Source organism: Hyperolius riggenbachi, chromosome 3 (assembly GCF_040937935.1).
Source record: "Hyperolius riggenbachi isolate aHypRig1 chromosome 3, aHypRig1.pri, whole genome shotgun sequence".
NCBI classification, from domain to species: domain Eukaryota; kingdom Metazoa; phylum Chordata; class Amphibia; order Anura; family Hyperoliidae; genus Hyperolius; species Hyperolius riggenbachi.
Genome location: NC_090648.1, coordinates 53,685,110 through 53,702,723, shown reverse-complemented (window position 1 = coordinate 53,702,723; position 17,614 = coordinate 53,685,110). Strand labels below are relative to the sequence as shown.

Below are 17,614 nucleotides of genomic sequence, written 5' to 3'. Positions count from 1 at the left end.
CTGCTGACCACTGGCTGCTGGGGTGGATGTTATAGCTTGCGTGGGGCGTTGGCTGTTGCTGTTGTTGGGAGTGCTGCTCACAGCGGAGGTCTCTGGGGAACTCATGTTGAGCTCATATAGTGGTTGACGGTGAGTGGAGTATTACTGATCCCAGCAATATACACACTGACTGGCAGAGTACGCAATGCTATATAGTGTGGCTGAGCGAGGTACACAGAGTGGCAGTAAACAGAATGCTATATAGTGTGGCTGAGCGAGCGGTGTACCACTATTCCCAGCAGACACAGAACAGTGAACAGAATGCTATATAGTGTGGCTGAGCGAGCGGTGTACCACTATTCCCAGCAGACACAGAACAGTGAACAGAATGCTATATAGTGTGGATGAGCGAGCGGTGTACCACTATTCCCAGCAGACACAGAACAGTAAACAGAATGCTATATAGTGTGGCTGAGCGAGCGGTGTACCACTATTCCCAGCAGACACAGAACAGTGAACAGAATGCTATATAGTGTGGCTGAGCGAGCGGTGTACCACTATTCCCAGCAGACACAGAACAGTGAACAGAATGCTATATAGTGTGGCTGAGCGAGCGGTGTACTACTGTTCCCAGCAGACACAGAACAGTACACAGAATGCTATATAGTGTGGCTGAACGAGCGGTGTACTACTGTTCCCAGCAGACACAGAACAGTACACAGAATGCTATATAGTGTGGCTGAACGAGCGGTGTACCACTATTCCAAGCAGACACAGAACAGTGAACAGAATGCTATATAGTGTGGCTGAGCGAGCGGTGTACCACTATTCCCAGCAGACACAGAGTGGCAGTAAACAGAATGCTATATAGTGTGGCTGAGCGAGGTACACAGAGTGGCAGTAAACAGAATGCTATATAGTGTGGCTGTGCAAGCGGTGTACTACTATTCCCAGCAGACACAGAGTGGCAGTAAACAGAATGCTATATAGTGTGGCTGAGCGAGGTACACAGAGTGGCAGTAAACAGAATGCTGAGCGAGCGGTGTACTACTATTCCCAGCAGCGACACACAATGACTGGGGGGGACCCTGGCTAGCGTGGCTGGAGCGCGAACTACCCTGCCTGCCTACCCAAAGCTAAACCCACAGACAAATGGCGGAGATATGACGTGGTTCGGGTATTTATTTACCCGAACCACGTGACAGTTCGGCCAATCAGAGCGCGTTCGGGTCCGAACCACGTGACCCGTTCGGCCAATCACAGCGCTAGCCGAACGTTCGGGGAACGTTCGGCCATGCGCTCTTAGTTCGGCCATATGGCCGAACGGTTTGGCCGAGCACCGTCAGGTGTTCGGCCGAACTCGAACATCACCCGAACAGGGTGATGTTCTGCAGAACCCGAACAGTGGCGAACACTGTTCGCCCAACACTACTGAGCACCCCTGCCCAACATGCCCCCATAGAGGCAGCACAACACCCAGTGTATCCCGCATTGATACATCACAGCTTCCATCATTCCCACCATTGAGGCTCCACAGCTCTGACTCTGCCTGGAGGGCCTCAGGGGCACCCCAGAATAGATCCGTGGCATGTGCCACCGATATTTGGGGCTATCAATTAGAGATGAGCGTAATGACCTAATTACGATTTTGCGAAATTTCGCGTAATTAGTGTAATTACGATTATGGCCGTAAGTACATAATCGTAATGAAGAAGGATTTCGCGAAATTTCGCGTAAGCGTAATTTTCGCGTAATTTTCGCATTACAGTCGTATCATGCCGTAATTTCGCATTAAACGCTACCGTAATTTCGCGTTAAACCGTAACGCTCCGTATAATATAAAAAAGCCGCCGACTTTAAGGGTTAATAGCAAATCCCCCTTAAATGCTAAGAGCCTCAAATATGGAGAATATATTAAGGAGATCAGGAGGAATAAGAGGAAAATGTTTTTTTTCAAAAAGACCTTATAGTTTTTGAGAAAATCGATGTTAAAGTTTCAAAGTAAAAATGTATACATTTAAAAACCCGCCGACTTTAACGGTTAATAGCAAAGCCTGCTTAAAGTTTAGGAACACGGGTCCGTGCAGCACGGACGCGTATGCAGCGGCTGAGCGGCGATTGACGTCGGGTGCAGCGTAGTTACAATGTAACAAAGTTGTTACATTGTAATAACTTTGTTACATTGTAACTGATACACTGATACACTGATACAATGGAACAACTTTGTTACATTGTAACTACGCTGCACCCGACGTCACTCACCGCCGCCGCCGCCGCCGCGTCTGTGCTGCAGGACCCGACAGAGCTCTGAGCTATAGCTCAGAGCTCTCTAAGCATCTTTGTATTTGGGCTCCAAGGAGCCCCATTGGTCCTTAGCAGACCAATGGGGTTCCTTTAAATCAGAAGGAACCCCATTGGTCTGCTAAGGACCAATGGGGCTCCTTGGAGCCAAAATACAAAGATGCTTCTCAGAGCTCTGAGCTATAGCTCAGAGCTCTGTCGGGTCCTGCAGCACAGACGTGGTGGCGGCGGCGGTGAGTGACGTCGGGTGCGGCGTAGTTACAATGTAACAAAGTTGTTACATTGTAATAACTTTGTTACATTGTAACTGATAGAACATTTCCGAGGATATTGCGAGGGATCATTTATTTAAAGGGACAGGTAAGTATTAATGGTTAATTAAGAATATTAAAGGACTTTTTTCGTGGTTATGTTTTTTGTTCAATTAAAATACTTTTTCTAAGTGTCTGTGTGTTTATTTACTTTAACTCTTAAAGGAAATGGGTATGGGGTACAAGTACCTCTATACTCATTTCTCCTGGGAGGGGGGGTGGGCATCTGGGGGACCCCTTTTTAAAGGGGACTCCCAGATTCCACCATGAACCTCCCCCCCAGGAAATCGCGGCCTCCACCTCCACCGCCCATCGGAGGTGGAGAAGAGCCCCTTGTCCTTGGATTGGACAAGGGCTCGGAGGGGGAGGGGAAAGCTTGGCTGCCCCTCCCCTTCCGAGACCCCCCAATCCATGGACCATGCGGGCTGGTATAGTCAGGGTGCGGAGCCCCACGCGGCCCGGTGCTCCGCATTCTGGCTATCCCAGCCTGCATGGGGGACAAGGGGTTAAAGAGGTCTGGGAGGGGGGACCCCACATCGTTTTTTTTTTATATTTCCCACACTCAGAACGAAGTAAGTAAAACTCTTCCCACTTGGGGGAATCTATGAAAACAATACACTATTGTTACCTGTGCAAAAAAAACTGACATTTTCCGCATTTAAAAGACATTTTCGCCCTTGAAACTTAAAAATCGATTTTCTCAAAAACTATAAGGTCTTTTTGAAAAAAAATGTTTTCCTCTTATTCCCACTGATCCCCTTAATATACCCTGGGAATTTGGTGTTCCTAAACTTTAAGCAGGCTTTGCTATTAACCGTTAAAGTCGGCGGGTTTTTAAATGTTTACATTTTTCCTTTGAAACTTTAACATCGATTTTCTCAAAAACTATAAGGTCTTTTTGAAAAAAAAATTTTTCCTCTTATTCCTCCTGATCTCCTTAATATATTCTCCAAATTTGAGGCTCTTAGCATTTAAGGGGGCTTTGCTATTAACCCTTAAAGTCGGCGGCTTTTTTATATTATACGGAGCGTTACGGTTTAACGCGAAATTACGGTAGCGTTTAATGCGAAATTACGGCATGAACGAAACGCGAAATTACGCGTTGAAAATTACGCTTACGGTATTTTCAATTACGATTTTAATGGCAATTACGCTACCGTAATTTCGCATCGTAATCGCAAATTTCGCATGCGTAATTTTAGTAATGCGAAATTACGAAAATTTCGGCTCAACTCTACTATCAATGCCCCTGCCCCTGTGTCTCCTTCCCTAATGTATCCAACCCACTACCCTCCTCATAGTGTTTCTGATTCTGATGTAATATGTCATAAGAACATGCACCAGTATTGGGGATATCTCAAACCACATCTAATCAAGATATATGTTGTATTTGTATTGTTGAATATCCTAACTGTATACATAAACATGCTCCCCTCTATTTGTTTTGTACTACAGTATGTACAGCTCTACAGAAAATGATGGCGCTATATAAATACAAAATAATCCTATACAATAAAGTGCAAGTGTCCCTGCGTCTGTTCCTGTGTCAGTGCTTTGCGCTACTGCGCATGTCAAGCACTGACAGCCGTTGGGACAGGACGCAGGGCAGGCGGGCCGGGCAGCCGGACATGCTAGTGGCGGTGTGAAGAGACCTAGAGCTCGTTTCTAAACTTAGGGCTTAAGTCAACTAGTAGTAACGATAATTCTCTTGAGAGTTATTATTATTATTTATATACTGCCGACATCTTGGCAACGCTGTACAGAGTATATATTGTCTTATCACTTAACTGTCCCTCAGAGGGGCTTACAATATAATTTTACCACAGTCACATCGTCATCATATGTCTATGTATGTATAGTGTAGTGTATGTATCCTAAACTATGGCCAATTTAGGGGGAAGCCCATTAAGTTTTCTATATGTTTTGGGGGATGTGGGAGGAAACAAGAGTGCCAGAGAAAACATACGCATACATGGCGAGAACATACAAACTTAGTGTAGATAGTGCCCTGGCTGGGACTTGAACCAGGAACCTAGTGCTGCAAGGCAAGAATGCTAACCACTATGCCCCCATCCGCTCAGCGGATCGTTCCGAAACAGCCTTATCATTCCACTGACAGCGCGTACACACGCGCATACTGACGGCTGAAGACCTCCCAGCGCGAGGGTCCCGTGGACCCGTCGTTGCATTTGGTAGTGCGTGTGTACGCACCTTTATACTTTGCAATGTAAAGTGCAGGTTGAGGTACAAGTTTCATTTGAGCTTGTTTTTACCTAATTTTAAGACCTGCTATAACCCAGATGACATATTAATATGTTGTTTTGTAAACTAACAAAAAGAAACTAGGGAGGCTATCCAAGAAAAGAACTCACCAACGACATTGCTTACATTATAAAACATGCAAATTTATTGAAACATTGATAAAAGACACTTAGAATACCCCTATATAGGGGTAGTCATCCTCCTCCATGTGTACAAAAAATCCTAATCCTCATCGCGCCATAATGACCAAAAAACAGCCTGCATGCTCAATCCAGAAATTGAGCAACCAGTCAATATGTTTACATAACCACTCCAGTGTCAATGTCACAGGGACAACAAGGTCACAGTGACAGTGACCTTATCACAATATATTGCAAGCAGGGCCGGGCCGAGGCATAGGCTGGAGAGGCTCCAGCCTCAGGGCGCAGTGTAGGAGGGGGCGCAGAATTCATTCAGCTGTCATTCCTAATTGTGTTTGAAGCAGAAATAAAAAAGAAAAGAGGATACATGGCAGTGACTGCAAGCCAGATAACTAGATATTAAGGTGTTGGGGAGGTTGTGGGCCCTGTGGCGCCTCTTAGTCTAACAGCAATCAGTGTGTGATGGCTGTGGTGGCAGGGATGGAGGGGCGCACATTGGTGTCTCAGCCTTGGGTGCTGGAGGACCTTGTCCCGGCTCTGATTGAAAGTTATCATTGTTTGGAACTCTATACAGTATAAACCTTTGATTGAGAGTAACTGAAATACAAGCAAACATTTTTGTGAAATTTTTCAGTTGATATACAATTAATGTCTTAATATATACAAGCAAAATAAAAGTATACATGCATCTTATCATCACAACTGCGCCGATAGTTCTTCTCCCTTTGACGATTGTACTTAATCTGAGTGTAGAGACTGTGCAAAGTCACATTTTCATATAATCCTCAAAAGTAATTGTTATTGGATAAGCTTCTTGTTAAAGCCATACAAAAAAAGGGTGGGGTGAGTCAACAGCAGGAAAGTAATAGAAAAGAGAAACAGAAATTAGGATGGCAAGTCACGAATGTAATGTAAAGCATGCTTCGCTTTAAAAATGATTGAGAAAAAATATGCATCCTGAAAAATATCAACAGACATCACCAATAATCTAATATTTTTTCCAATGTTTTACAGTGCTGCCCTCATTTGAAATAAAATTAGAGCCAGCTAAAAAGTTTTTCTACTACAAAGATGAAGAATTCAGAGTGGGAATTACAGCAACGTGAGTATTCTTGATACAGAATTATGCAGAATTATCAACACTAAGATGGATAGTGACATATTACATATGACATCCTGGCCATATGGGCAGGCACATGGCAGATGAAATTTTATGTTGATAAATGTAAAATCATGCACTTTGGACGTACCAATGGTAGATCATCATATAAAATAAATGGCATACAGCTGGGAACATCAGACTTGGAGAACGATTTCAGAATAGTGATTAATAACAAGTTAGGTAATTTTATACAATGCTAAGCACCGGCAGTGGTGGGCCGAGATTTCGCATGTGCAAAATTTTGCATCGAAATTCTCAATTACGCATCGTAAGGCAAAATTTCAGAGAAAAACGTAATTAATTTCATATGTAAAAGTAGTAGTTCAAAATTTCGCGTAATTTTTAAAATTCAAATAATTTTGTGCCGACTTTAGAGGTTAACCACTTAAGGACCGCCCCCAGCCGATGGGCGGCAGCAAAGTCCGGGCCTAAACGACCGCAATACGCCCATCGGCAGGGGCGGCTGCGGGCGTGGTTATGCGCCGATCACGTCATTTGTGACGCAATCAGCCGCCGGTGACTGGCTCCGCCCCTAGCGCTGTAACCCGCCGGCCGTTCGGAAGTGCCGGCGGGTTACTAGCACCCGGATCGCCGCATGTACGTTGTATAATAGGCTTTGTAATGTATACAAAGCCTATTATACTGGCTGCCTCCTGCCCTGGTGGTCCCAGTGACCGAGGGACCACCAGGGCAGGCTGCAGCCACCCTAGTCTACACCAAGCACACTGATCCTGCCCCCCTCCTTCCCTCTGATCTCCCACAGCACCCCTCAGACCCCCCCCTGCCCACCCCCCCAGACCCCTGTTTGCACCCAATCATCCCCCTAATCACCCATCAATCACTCCCTGTCACTTTCTGTCAACACTATTTTTTTTTAACCCTAAAATGCCCCCTGCTCCCTCCTGATCACCCCTCCACCCCTCAGATTCTCCCCAGACCCCCCCAGACCCCCCCCCTTGTGTACTGTATGCATCTATCCCCCCGATCACCTGCCAATCACCTGTCAATCACCTGTCAATCACCCATCAATCACCCATCAATCACCCCCCTGTCACTGCCACCCATCAATCAGCTCCTAACCTGCCCCTTGCAGGCAATCTGATCACCCACCCACACCAATAGATCGCCCGCAGATCCGACATCAGATCACCTCCCAAGTGCAGTGTTTACATCTGTTCTCTACCCTAAACACCCACTAATTACCCATCAATCACCCATCAATCACCCCCTATTACCACCTGTCACTGTTACCCATCAGATCAGACCCTAATCTGCCCCTTGCGGGCACCCAATCACCCGCCTACACGCTCAGATTGCCCACAGACCCCCCCTTATCAATTCGCCAGTGCAAAATTTACATCTGTTCTTCCCTGTAATAACCCACTGATCACCTGTCAATCACCTGTCAATCACCCGTCAATCACCCCCTGTCACTGCCACCCATCAATCAGCCCCTAACCTGCCCCTTGCGGGCAATCTGATCACCCACCCACACCATCAGATTGCCCCAGACCTACCCTCAGATCATCTCCAAAGTGCATTGTTTACATCTGCTCTGCCATCTAATCACCCACTGATCACCCATCAATCAGCCCCTGTCACTGATACCCATCAGATTAGACCCTAATCTGCCCCTAGGGCACCCAATCACCCGCCTACACCCTCAGAACGCCCTTAGACCCCAGCCCTGATCACCTCGCCAGAGCATTGCTTGCATCTATTTCCCCCCTCTAATCACACCTTGAGACACCCATCAATCACCTCCTGTCACCACCTGTCACCCCCTAGCACACCTACCCATCAGATCAGGCCCTAATTTGCCCCGTGTGGGCTCTTGATCACTAGGCCAAACCCTCAGACCCCCTTCCGATCACCTCCCCAGTGCATTGATTGTATCTATTTTCCCCTCTAACCACCCCCTGAGACACCCATCAATCACCTCCTGTCACCCCCCTAGCACTCCTATCCATCAGATCAGGCCCAATACAACCTGTCATCTAAGAGGCCACCCTGCTTATGACCGGTTCCACAAAATTTGCCCCCTCATACACCACCTGTCATCAAAATTTGCAGATGCTTATACCCCACGGTTTTGGGCCCGTAAAATGCCAGGGCAGTATAGGAACCCCACAAGTGACCCCATTTTAGAAAAAAGACACCCCAAGGTATTCTGTTAGGTGTATGACGAGTTCATAGAAGATTTTATTTTTTGTCAACAGTTAGCGGAAATTGATTTTTATTGTTATTTTCACTAAGTGTCATATTTCACTAACTTGTGACAAAAAATAAAATCTTCTATGAACTCACCATACACCTAACTGAATACCTTGGGGTGTCTTCTTTCTAAAATGGGGTCACTTGTGGGGTTCCTATACTGCCCTGGCATTTTAGGGGCCCTAAACCGTGAGGAGTAGTCTAGAAAACAAATGCCTCAAAATGACCTGTGAATAGGACGTTGGGCCCCTTAGCGCACCTAGGCTGCAAAAAAGTGTCACACATGTGGTATCGCCGTACTCAGGAGAAGTAGTATAATGTGTTTTGTGGTGTATTTTTACACATACCCATGCTAAGTGGGAGAAATATCTCTGTAAATGGACAATTGTGTGTAAAAAAAAATAAAAAATTGTCATTTACAGAGATATTTCTCCCACCCAGCATGGGTATGTGTAAAAATACACCCCAAAACACATTATACTACTTCTCCTGAGTACGGCAATACTACATGTGTGGCACTTTTTTGCAGCCTAACTGCGCTAAGGGGCCCAAAGTCCAATGAGCATCTTTAGACTTTACAGGGGTGCTTACAACTAGGCACCCCCCAAAATGCCAGGACAGTGAACACACCCCACAAATGACCCCATTTTGGAAAGTAGACACTTCAAGGTATTCAGAGAGTAGCATAGTGAGTCCGTGGCAGATTTCATTTTTTTTTGTCGCAAGTTAGAAGAAATGGAACCTTTTTTTTTTGTCACAAAGTGTCATTTTCCGTGACAAAAAAAGCTTTAAACGCGCATGCACAGTACTGCCACGCCGGCCGCCGTGATGACGCGAGGCGGCCGGCGAGTGACGTCAGCCACGTCATACGCGGAAGGAGCAGCCCGACACTCGGCCGAGTGTCGCCCGGGCTGCGGCCGGTCAGCCATTCCGGAGCGGGGACTTGGAGAGGAGCCAGGACGCCGTCGTGGGACCTCCCGACCAGCACTGGGCTGGAGAAAGCCCCAGGTGAGTACAACTTTCATTTTTTGGCTGAGCTCAGAGTCCCTTTAAGGGGCGAAAAGACTGTGGTCCTCAAGTGGTTAATAGCAAATCCCCCATACATGCTCTTTCTACCAAAATTGCTACATATGTTAAGCAGAATAGTGGGTATAAGTCACAAAAATAATTTTTCAAAAAGACCTTGTAGTTTTTGAGAAACTCGATTTTAAAAGTGCAAAGAAAAATGTTTTTTTTTTTTTTTTTTTTTTTTTTTTTTTTTTGCAAACTCTCAGCAGCGATAATACGCCATATCCCAACCAGAACTTGGCTTCATCAGCACCTTCCCTTGTTGGGTAATTGGTTGCATCATGGTTTGCCATATCTTTTATTTAGTAATCTTATTTGAATTAGAAAATTATTAGAAACTAGCCAACCCGCGTCGTAGCATACGCCGCATCTATCTATCTAATAGAGTACGTGCCTCAACCTTGAAGCAAGAAGAAGTTTAACCCTAGCAAGTCTGGCTTTGCAAATCCGGCCTAATTGGCAAATATGCATTTGCTTTCACATGCCAAACTATGCAGGGTCAAAAAACCAATACTGCAAAGTGCTCTCTCGCTGCCTGGGAACCACAGCGGCACCCCGGAGTGGGAGGCTGGGTGGCGCAGCCGCCCCCCCCCCCCCCAAGCGTGGCCAGCGGTGGGGAGAGCCGTCCGCACCCACCTCCTAATATTAAAAACAGCCACTTACCTTAACGTCCATTGGGTTCTGCTACATGCGCATTAATTTTCTCATGGAAAGCATTTTGTGCAGTTTGTATCCTTTGGAGGCAGGTGGTGGATGGCTTGCTCCGGTGGTGTGAACCCTGGAGTGAGTGCGCCTGTCCTCCCCATCCCTCTGGAGTGCTGTATGTGAGCCAGCCCTGAGCTCTAAAGCTCGGGGTGACCCATGCTTCTCTCCTTTCTCATGTGGTGCCCCCAAATTAATGTGCATGTAGCAGAACGCAATCGACGTTAAGGTAAGTGCCTGTTTTTAATATTGGGAGGTGGGTGCAGACGGCTCTCCCCGGCGCTGGCCACACTTGGGGGGGGGGGGGGGTCGTCCACGCCACCCAGCCTCCCCCTCCGGGGTGCCGCTGTGGTTTCCAGGCAGTGAGAGAGCCTGGGACCCTGCGGTCCCCCCAGTTGTATAAAAAGGGGGCATTGGGAATCCTCCCCGTGGCGCTCCTGGAGGCCTGGAGCACACCAAAAACTGCTAGCAGATCCGCAAAATGCTAGCAGATTTTGAAACGCTTTTTCTTATTTTTCTGTAGCATTTCACCTAGCATTTTGCGGTTTTGTAAAGCGTTTTTGGTGTAGTAGATTTCATATATTGTTACAGTAAAGCTGTTACTGAACAGCTTCTGTAACAAAAACGCCTGCAAAACCGCTCTGCACTGCCGTTTTTCAGAGCGGTTTGCGTTTTTCCTATACAGAGGCAGAAACGCCTCCGCAATCCAAAAAATGCCTCACCTCGGGAGTATGCGTTTCAGCAAAACGCCTCCCGCTCTGGTGTGCACCAGCCCATTGAAATACATTACCCAAGCGTATCCGCAGCCGCAAGTGGATCGCAAAACGCTGCCGAACCGCTCTGGTGTGCACTAAGCCGGATAGTGCTAATGTAGCATGTAGCAGGGTGACTGCTTTGTGGTATTGGTTTGTGCATGCATTTGCATGAGCATTGCCTCATGAATAGCCAATTAGGCCAGATTTGCAATGTCAGACTTGCTAGGGTAAGGCCTCTTTTCCATGGACTGTGAATAGGCAGTGAAATGGCTCTCAAACTCTCGTAACTGCTCGTTGCTGCCTGGTAACTGCTCGCTGCTGCCTGGTAACTGCTCGCTGCTGCCTGGTAACTGCTCGCTGCTGCCTGGTAACTGCTCGCTGCTGCCTGGCAACTGCTCGCTGCTGCCTGGTAACTGCTCGCTGCTGCCTGGTATCTGCTCGCTGCTGCCTGGTATCTGCTCGCTGCTGCCTGGTAACTGCTCGCTGCTGCCTGGTAACTGCTCGCTGCTGCCTGGTAACTGCTCGCTGCTGCCTGGTAACTGCTCGCTGCTGCCTGGTAACTGCTCGCTGCTGCCTGGTATCTGCTCGCTGCTGCTTGGTAACTGCTTGCTGCTGCCTGGTAACTGCTTGTTGCTGCCTGGTATCTGCTCACTGCTGACTGATAACTGCTTGCTGCTGCCTGGTAACTGCTTGTTGCTGCCTGGTATCTGCTCACTGCTGCCTGGTAACTGCTTGCTGAGCACACAGCTCAACAGTCCGTGGAAAAGAGGCCTTAAACTTGGTTTTTGAGCACGCATAAATTTTCTCATGCAAAGTACTTCTTCTTCTTGTTTGAAGGTTGAGGCACTTAGTCTATTATATATATAGAAGATAGATATAGTAAAACAATATAACGTAATGACAGATTACTGTTCACTCAGACATCCCACCTACCACCACACCCCATACATACCTCATACATCCTCCATATACGTCCCCCCAAAAAACTCAGACACTTCTAGGTCCTCTCCTCCTCCTTACAAAAACAAAGAGGTATACGGAAGTCAGACAACACTCTTCTCCCAAATCTGTTTCATAACAACCCAACAAGTAGCATTAGACCTTTCAGTCACATCATCTTCTCCTATCCAAACTCTATTATTTAGAAATGCTATAATATCCTTTTTCCATTCTCCAAGGGAGAGTGGTTCTGGATTTTTCCATTTTTTAATAATAAGCTTTCTAGCTAAGCTTACCCCCAAATCTACCAATAGTTTTTGCTCAGGACCACCTTCTGCTTCTTTTGTATCTTTAATCCCAAAAATTGCCCAGTTTACATCTAATGTAACCCCAGGGATTAAGTACCCGGAACAAAATTCCTCCACCCCTTTCCAGAAGCCCTCCACCACAGGGCAGCTCCACATCATATGCAAGAAGGTACCTGAATCCCGTCCGCAGTTCCAGCAGGTTTCATCGACAGCTAAGCCGTATCTGAACATACGAACTGGCGACAGGTACCATCTGGCTATTAATTTATATTGGGCAAGCTGAATATAGGTGTCCGATATACTCCAGATTTTTTTAAAAACTCTAGCCCATAATTCTCCATTCATTTTAATTCCTTCACATTTTTCCCAACTGTCACAGAATCGTGGGAGGACCCCGTGGAGGGTGGCATCCAGCACTTTATAAATGTTTGAGAGAGTCCTCGGTGGCCTTTGTTTTAATAGGAACCATCTTTCAAAATTGTTTACTTTGTTGCTAATAACACCCTCCTTTCTCTCCAAATTTTTCCAGTAACTCTTTAGTTGTACAGCAACGAAATAATTAATTTTATGGGAATCAAGTAAGGGAGAGATGGCTAGTTCACTATTACCTACCAAGTCTATAAGTCTCATATCCATAGGAAGATGATTAGCCTTACACCAAGCCTTGTCTTTAGTTGGTCCAAAATCTGGATTATTTACAATTGATATCAGTGGGGATATTCCATCAAAATGTCGCCATCTCTCAATTACTTTAGCTAAAATTGATACCGTAGGTTGAATAAGGGGATGGGAGGGAACCAACAAAGCAGCTCGTATCTGAGCTGGAATCCAGGAAAGGAGAAGGTCTCGGCGGAGGCAGCTTCCCTCCATTCTTACCCATAATCTATTGTCCTCATTTATTCTCCAATCCAGCACACGAGCTAGATGAATACTAGTATAATATCTGTAGATGTCTGGAACTGCCATACCCCTGAGATCCTTACCCCTTGAAGTAATGGAGATGGCTATCCTACGCCGTGACCTTGCCCATATAAAATTTTGGAACATCTTGTTCCATTCTTGAAACCATTTGCTGGGTAGGGACAGGGGCAGACACTGTAACAGGAACAGTAATCTAGGCAATATCTTCTTCTTTACAAGTTACATACTACTACTATGTCCCCATAATTGGCTCTATATAAATCTCTTGATTCAGCGCAAATTCTTACACCCAAATATTTGATTGAGTGACTGTCCCAACAAAAATGTATACTGTCCTGAATAGCTTTCTTGGTTCCAGGGGAGCAGCCCAAATCAAGAATTATAGATTTTTGTACATTCATTTTAAAATTAGTAGCCATCCCAAACTGAGTGAACCATTTCATACAGTGTTTCATAGAGACCCCTGCATTGGTCAAAGTGAGGAGTATATCATCAGCGTAAGCTATCAATTTTATTTCCTCCCCTTCATTCACTATCCCCTCTATAAAGGGATCCCTTTGGATAGCTCTGATTAGGGGCTCTAGACTCAAATTGAACAGCACTGGAGAGAGGGGGCATCCTTGCCGAACTCCATTAGTTAATCTAAAGCTCTCAGATAGACAGCCATTTATCTTGACTCTTGCTGATTGATTGGAGTACAAATTTATTATTCTGTCAACAAAACAGGGACCCAGGCCAATCCTCTTAAGAACATCAAATATAAAACCCCTAGATACCCTATCAAAGGCTTTTTCTGCATTGATAGTGGCTAATATTGCTTCTTTATTACTCAATTTACAACCATTCACCACATTAATAGCCTTATAGATGTTGTCTTTAACATGTCTTTGTTTTCGAAAGCCAGCCTGTTGATTCCCCAGAACCAGGTCCGTTTTTCACCCAGTCTTGCAGCTAAGATCCTGGAATATATTTTGACATCACAATTCATAATTGATATTGGACGAAAATCTTCACACGCCATAAGAGATTTACCTTCTTTTGGTATTAGGGAAATTGTAGCCTCATTAGCTCTATCTGAAAAAGTCCCACCACCCCCCTTATCATTCACCAATGTACAAAAATGCGGAGCTAAGGAGTTTGAAAAAAGCTTAAAAAATTCTACCGGAAAACCATCTGGTCCTGGGCATTTGCCATCTGTCAAGCTTCTTACTGCTTCAACAAACTCCTTCTCCTGTATAGGGGCCTCAAGAATCTCACTAGTTTTTTTATCTAGGACTTGCATGGCCACAAGCTTCTCAAAGAAAAATGGTTTTAAACTGTCATTTTTCTAAGTTTAAAAAACATTTTTTACTTGCATTTTTAAAATAGAGTTTCTCAAAAACTATAAGGTCTTTTTGCATAATTCTTTTTTTGACTTGTACCCACTATTCTTCTTAAACACATGTAGCAATTTTGGTCTCAAATGCATGTATGAGGGCTTTGCTATTCACTGCTAAAGTCGGCAAGAAATTACATTAACTTTCACAAAATTTTGCGAAATTTTATGTGAAATTACGAATGACTACACAAAATCAATTGAACTTGCAAATCATAATTTCGTATAAGGGTAATTGCGAAAATTTACACGAAATTTGACGAAATTGTAATTTGTTCATTACGATCATCACTAAGCACCGGTAGCTACATCTAATAAAACTTTAGGATGCATGAAAAGGGAAATACTATCTAGAGATGCCAGTATACTACTCCCTCTGTATAAATCACTTGTGAGGCCACATCTGGAGTATGGGATACAGTTTTGGGCACCACAGGACATTGACCTTCTGGAACGGGTACAAAGACGGGCAAGTAAATTAATCAGAGGAATGGAAGAACTCACTTGCCAAAAAAGGTTGGACAAACTGGGCTTATTTAGCGTGGAAAAAAATGACCTGACTAACGAGGGGACCTGACTAACATGTATAAATACATCAGAGGGCAATACAAAAGCTTGGCAAATTCGTTTTTTGGCCCTAGGGTTGTACAACAGACAAGTGGACATTATTTGCGCATGGAGGAAAAACGTTTTTGCCATCTATTAAGAAAGAGGGCCCATTCACACTAGAACCGCTTTTCTGATTGATTAGCGGTATTTAAAATCGCTTACATTTACTTTCATTAAAATAGTGGTAAAATCACCGAAAAATCGCAGTAATTTCGCAATCACATACACGAAAATCGTGTAAATTTTTCAGCGATTTTTACCGTGATTTTAATGAAAGTGAATGGGAGCAATTTTAAAAAATGCTAATCAATCGCAAAATGCTCAGAAAATCGCTTCTAGTGTGAATGGGTCCTCACAGTGAGAGTGGTTAAAATCTGGACTATCTAACCTTAAAGTAGTTATGGCAAACTCTATATCTGAATTTAAAGAGGGCTTTAATGCTTTCCTTGCATTGAAGTGCATCCATGGCTATAATTACTAGCTTATTCCCAGGAGAGTTGATCCAGGAATTTATCTGACTGCCATCTGGAGACGGGAAGGAATTTTTCCCTTCTAAGGCTAATTGGCCCATGCCTTGTAAGGTTTTTCGCCTTTCCCTGGATCAACTGGTATGTGTGCATGTTCAGGATGGACTTGATGGACAGATGTCTTTTTTTAACCAAACTAACTATGTAACTATTAGGGATGATCAGATATGCAAATTCTTCCGAGATGATGCAAATGTATGCAACTTTGAATGCAAACATATACAGCTTAAAAATGGACAAATGAATTTGGTTCTTTTCCGTTAGCTTGGCGCATCCAGTAGGTGGCGATAAAACTCCACCAGAGTTGCATCTTTCCCTACTATCCATGGCGGCCTGGAGGGGGAATAGTAATTAACGCCACCTGGTGGTTGCGCCCGGCTAACGGAATAGTACCATGAATTTAAACCCGGGTTTAAATTCATTGGTCCATTTTCAAACTGCATACATTTGCCTAAAAAATTTGCAGAATGTTGGAAAAATGTGCATCTTATTGATTATCTCTAGTAAATATGTAATTTATGCTGCACAAAAGAAAGGGATGTGTGCTCTGACCAGTCAACTCCGGACTTAAATACTGGCTGCCTCAAGTCATCTGACTAAATAAAATGGCAAAGCGTTTGCATATTGCATTCGCCCACCAGAATATGCAGGATCTAAACTATCCACCTGCAATTCCTGCAGGAGTTGGCCCATGCAATATATTGCATCTCAAGAGGGGTGCTGCATGTAGGCCTCCTTGTACCACCAAGAAATGAAGGGCAGTGCAAACACCCCCACAAGGCATCCATTGCCCAGGAGCACCGCAACTGCCCCTCAGGGAGGGGGGTGCGAGAGAACATGGCCGGTACACCCCCCGGACATGACCGATGCCCTGGCGGAGACCACCCATGCTGCCCCCGAAGGATAGATTCCCTACCTTTGCGAATTTACTTACCTGTGGTGGAAATTGCATGTCCTGGGAGCAAACACACCAATAGTGGGGTGAGGGGGGGGGGCACAGACAAGTCCCCCAGAAGCTGTCACTGCTGGGCAAGCCCATTTGCACTCCAACCCCTCCCCCCACAACACCCCCAGGGGGTGTCTGCGCTGCCCTTCATTTCTTGGGGGTATAAGGAGACCTACACGTGGCACCCCTGTTGAGATGCAATATATTGCATGGGCCAACTCCTGCAGGAAGAGCAGGTGGATAGTTTAGATCCTGCATATTCTGGTGGGCGAATGCAATATGCAAACACTTTGCCATTTTAATTAGTCAGATGACTTGAGGCAGCCAGTATTTAAGTCAGGATTTGACTGGTGAGAGCACACATCCCTTTCTCTTGTGCAGCATACAACTATGTAATTTATGTTCTTGTGCAAATAAGGGATGTGCGAACCTAAGGGAATAGCTCAGCGTCTCAAGGCCAAAGCTCCCAGCTGCTCCTGAAGGAATTATATAACTGGCAGAAAACATGATGAAAAAAAGTTAAAGGTGGCCTGACAGCACTGAGACTCTGATAGGTGCAAGTTAGAATGAGGAGGCAGAGGTATGGCAGCAGAGAGACACTAATAGGTTCAGGCTGGAGGGAGGAGGCATGGCAGCACAGAGATAGTGATAGATTCAGGCTGGAAGGAGGAGGAAGATGTATGGCAGCAGAGGGACACTAATAGGTTCAGGCTGGAGGGAGGAGGCAGAGGTATGGCAGCAGAGAGACACTAATAGGTTCAGGCTGGAGGGAGGAGGCATGGCAGCACAGAGATAGTGATAGATTCAGGCTGGAAGGAGGAGGAAGATGTATGGCAGCAGAGGGACACTAATAGGTTCAGGCTGGAGGGAGGAGGCATGGCAGCACTGAGATAGTGATAGGTTCAGGCTGGAAGGAGGAGGCAGAGGTATGGCAGCAGAGAGACACTAATAGGTTCAGGCTGGAGGGAGGAGGCATGGCAGCACAGAGATAGTGATAGATTCAGGCTGGAAGGAGGAGGAAGATGTATGGCAGCAGAGAGACACTAATAGGTTCAGGCTGGAGGGAGGAGGCATGGCAGCACAGTGATAGTGATA

At 45.4% G+C, this 17,614-nt stretch overlaps 1 protein-coding gene across 1 annotated transcript in view; it reads left to right on the top strand.

The window, feature by feature from the left end:
• LOC137562609 (A.superbus venom factor 1-like) overlaps positions 1 to 17,614 on the top strand; it is a 554,872-nt gene that overhangs the window by 110,211 nt on the left and 427,047 nt on the right. The window contains exon 7 of the mRNA XM_068274112.1: positions 6,008 to 6,095. Coding sequence (XP_068130213.1) covers positions 6,008 to 6,095 — 88 coding nt within the window. The remainder of the gene's footprint in view (positions 1 to 6,007; positions 6,096 to 17,614) is intronic.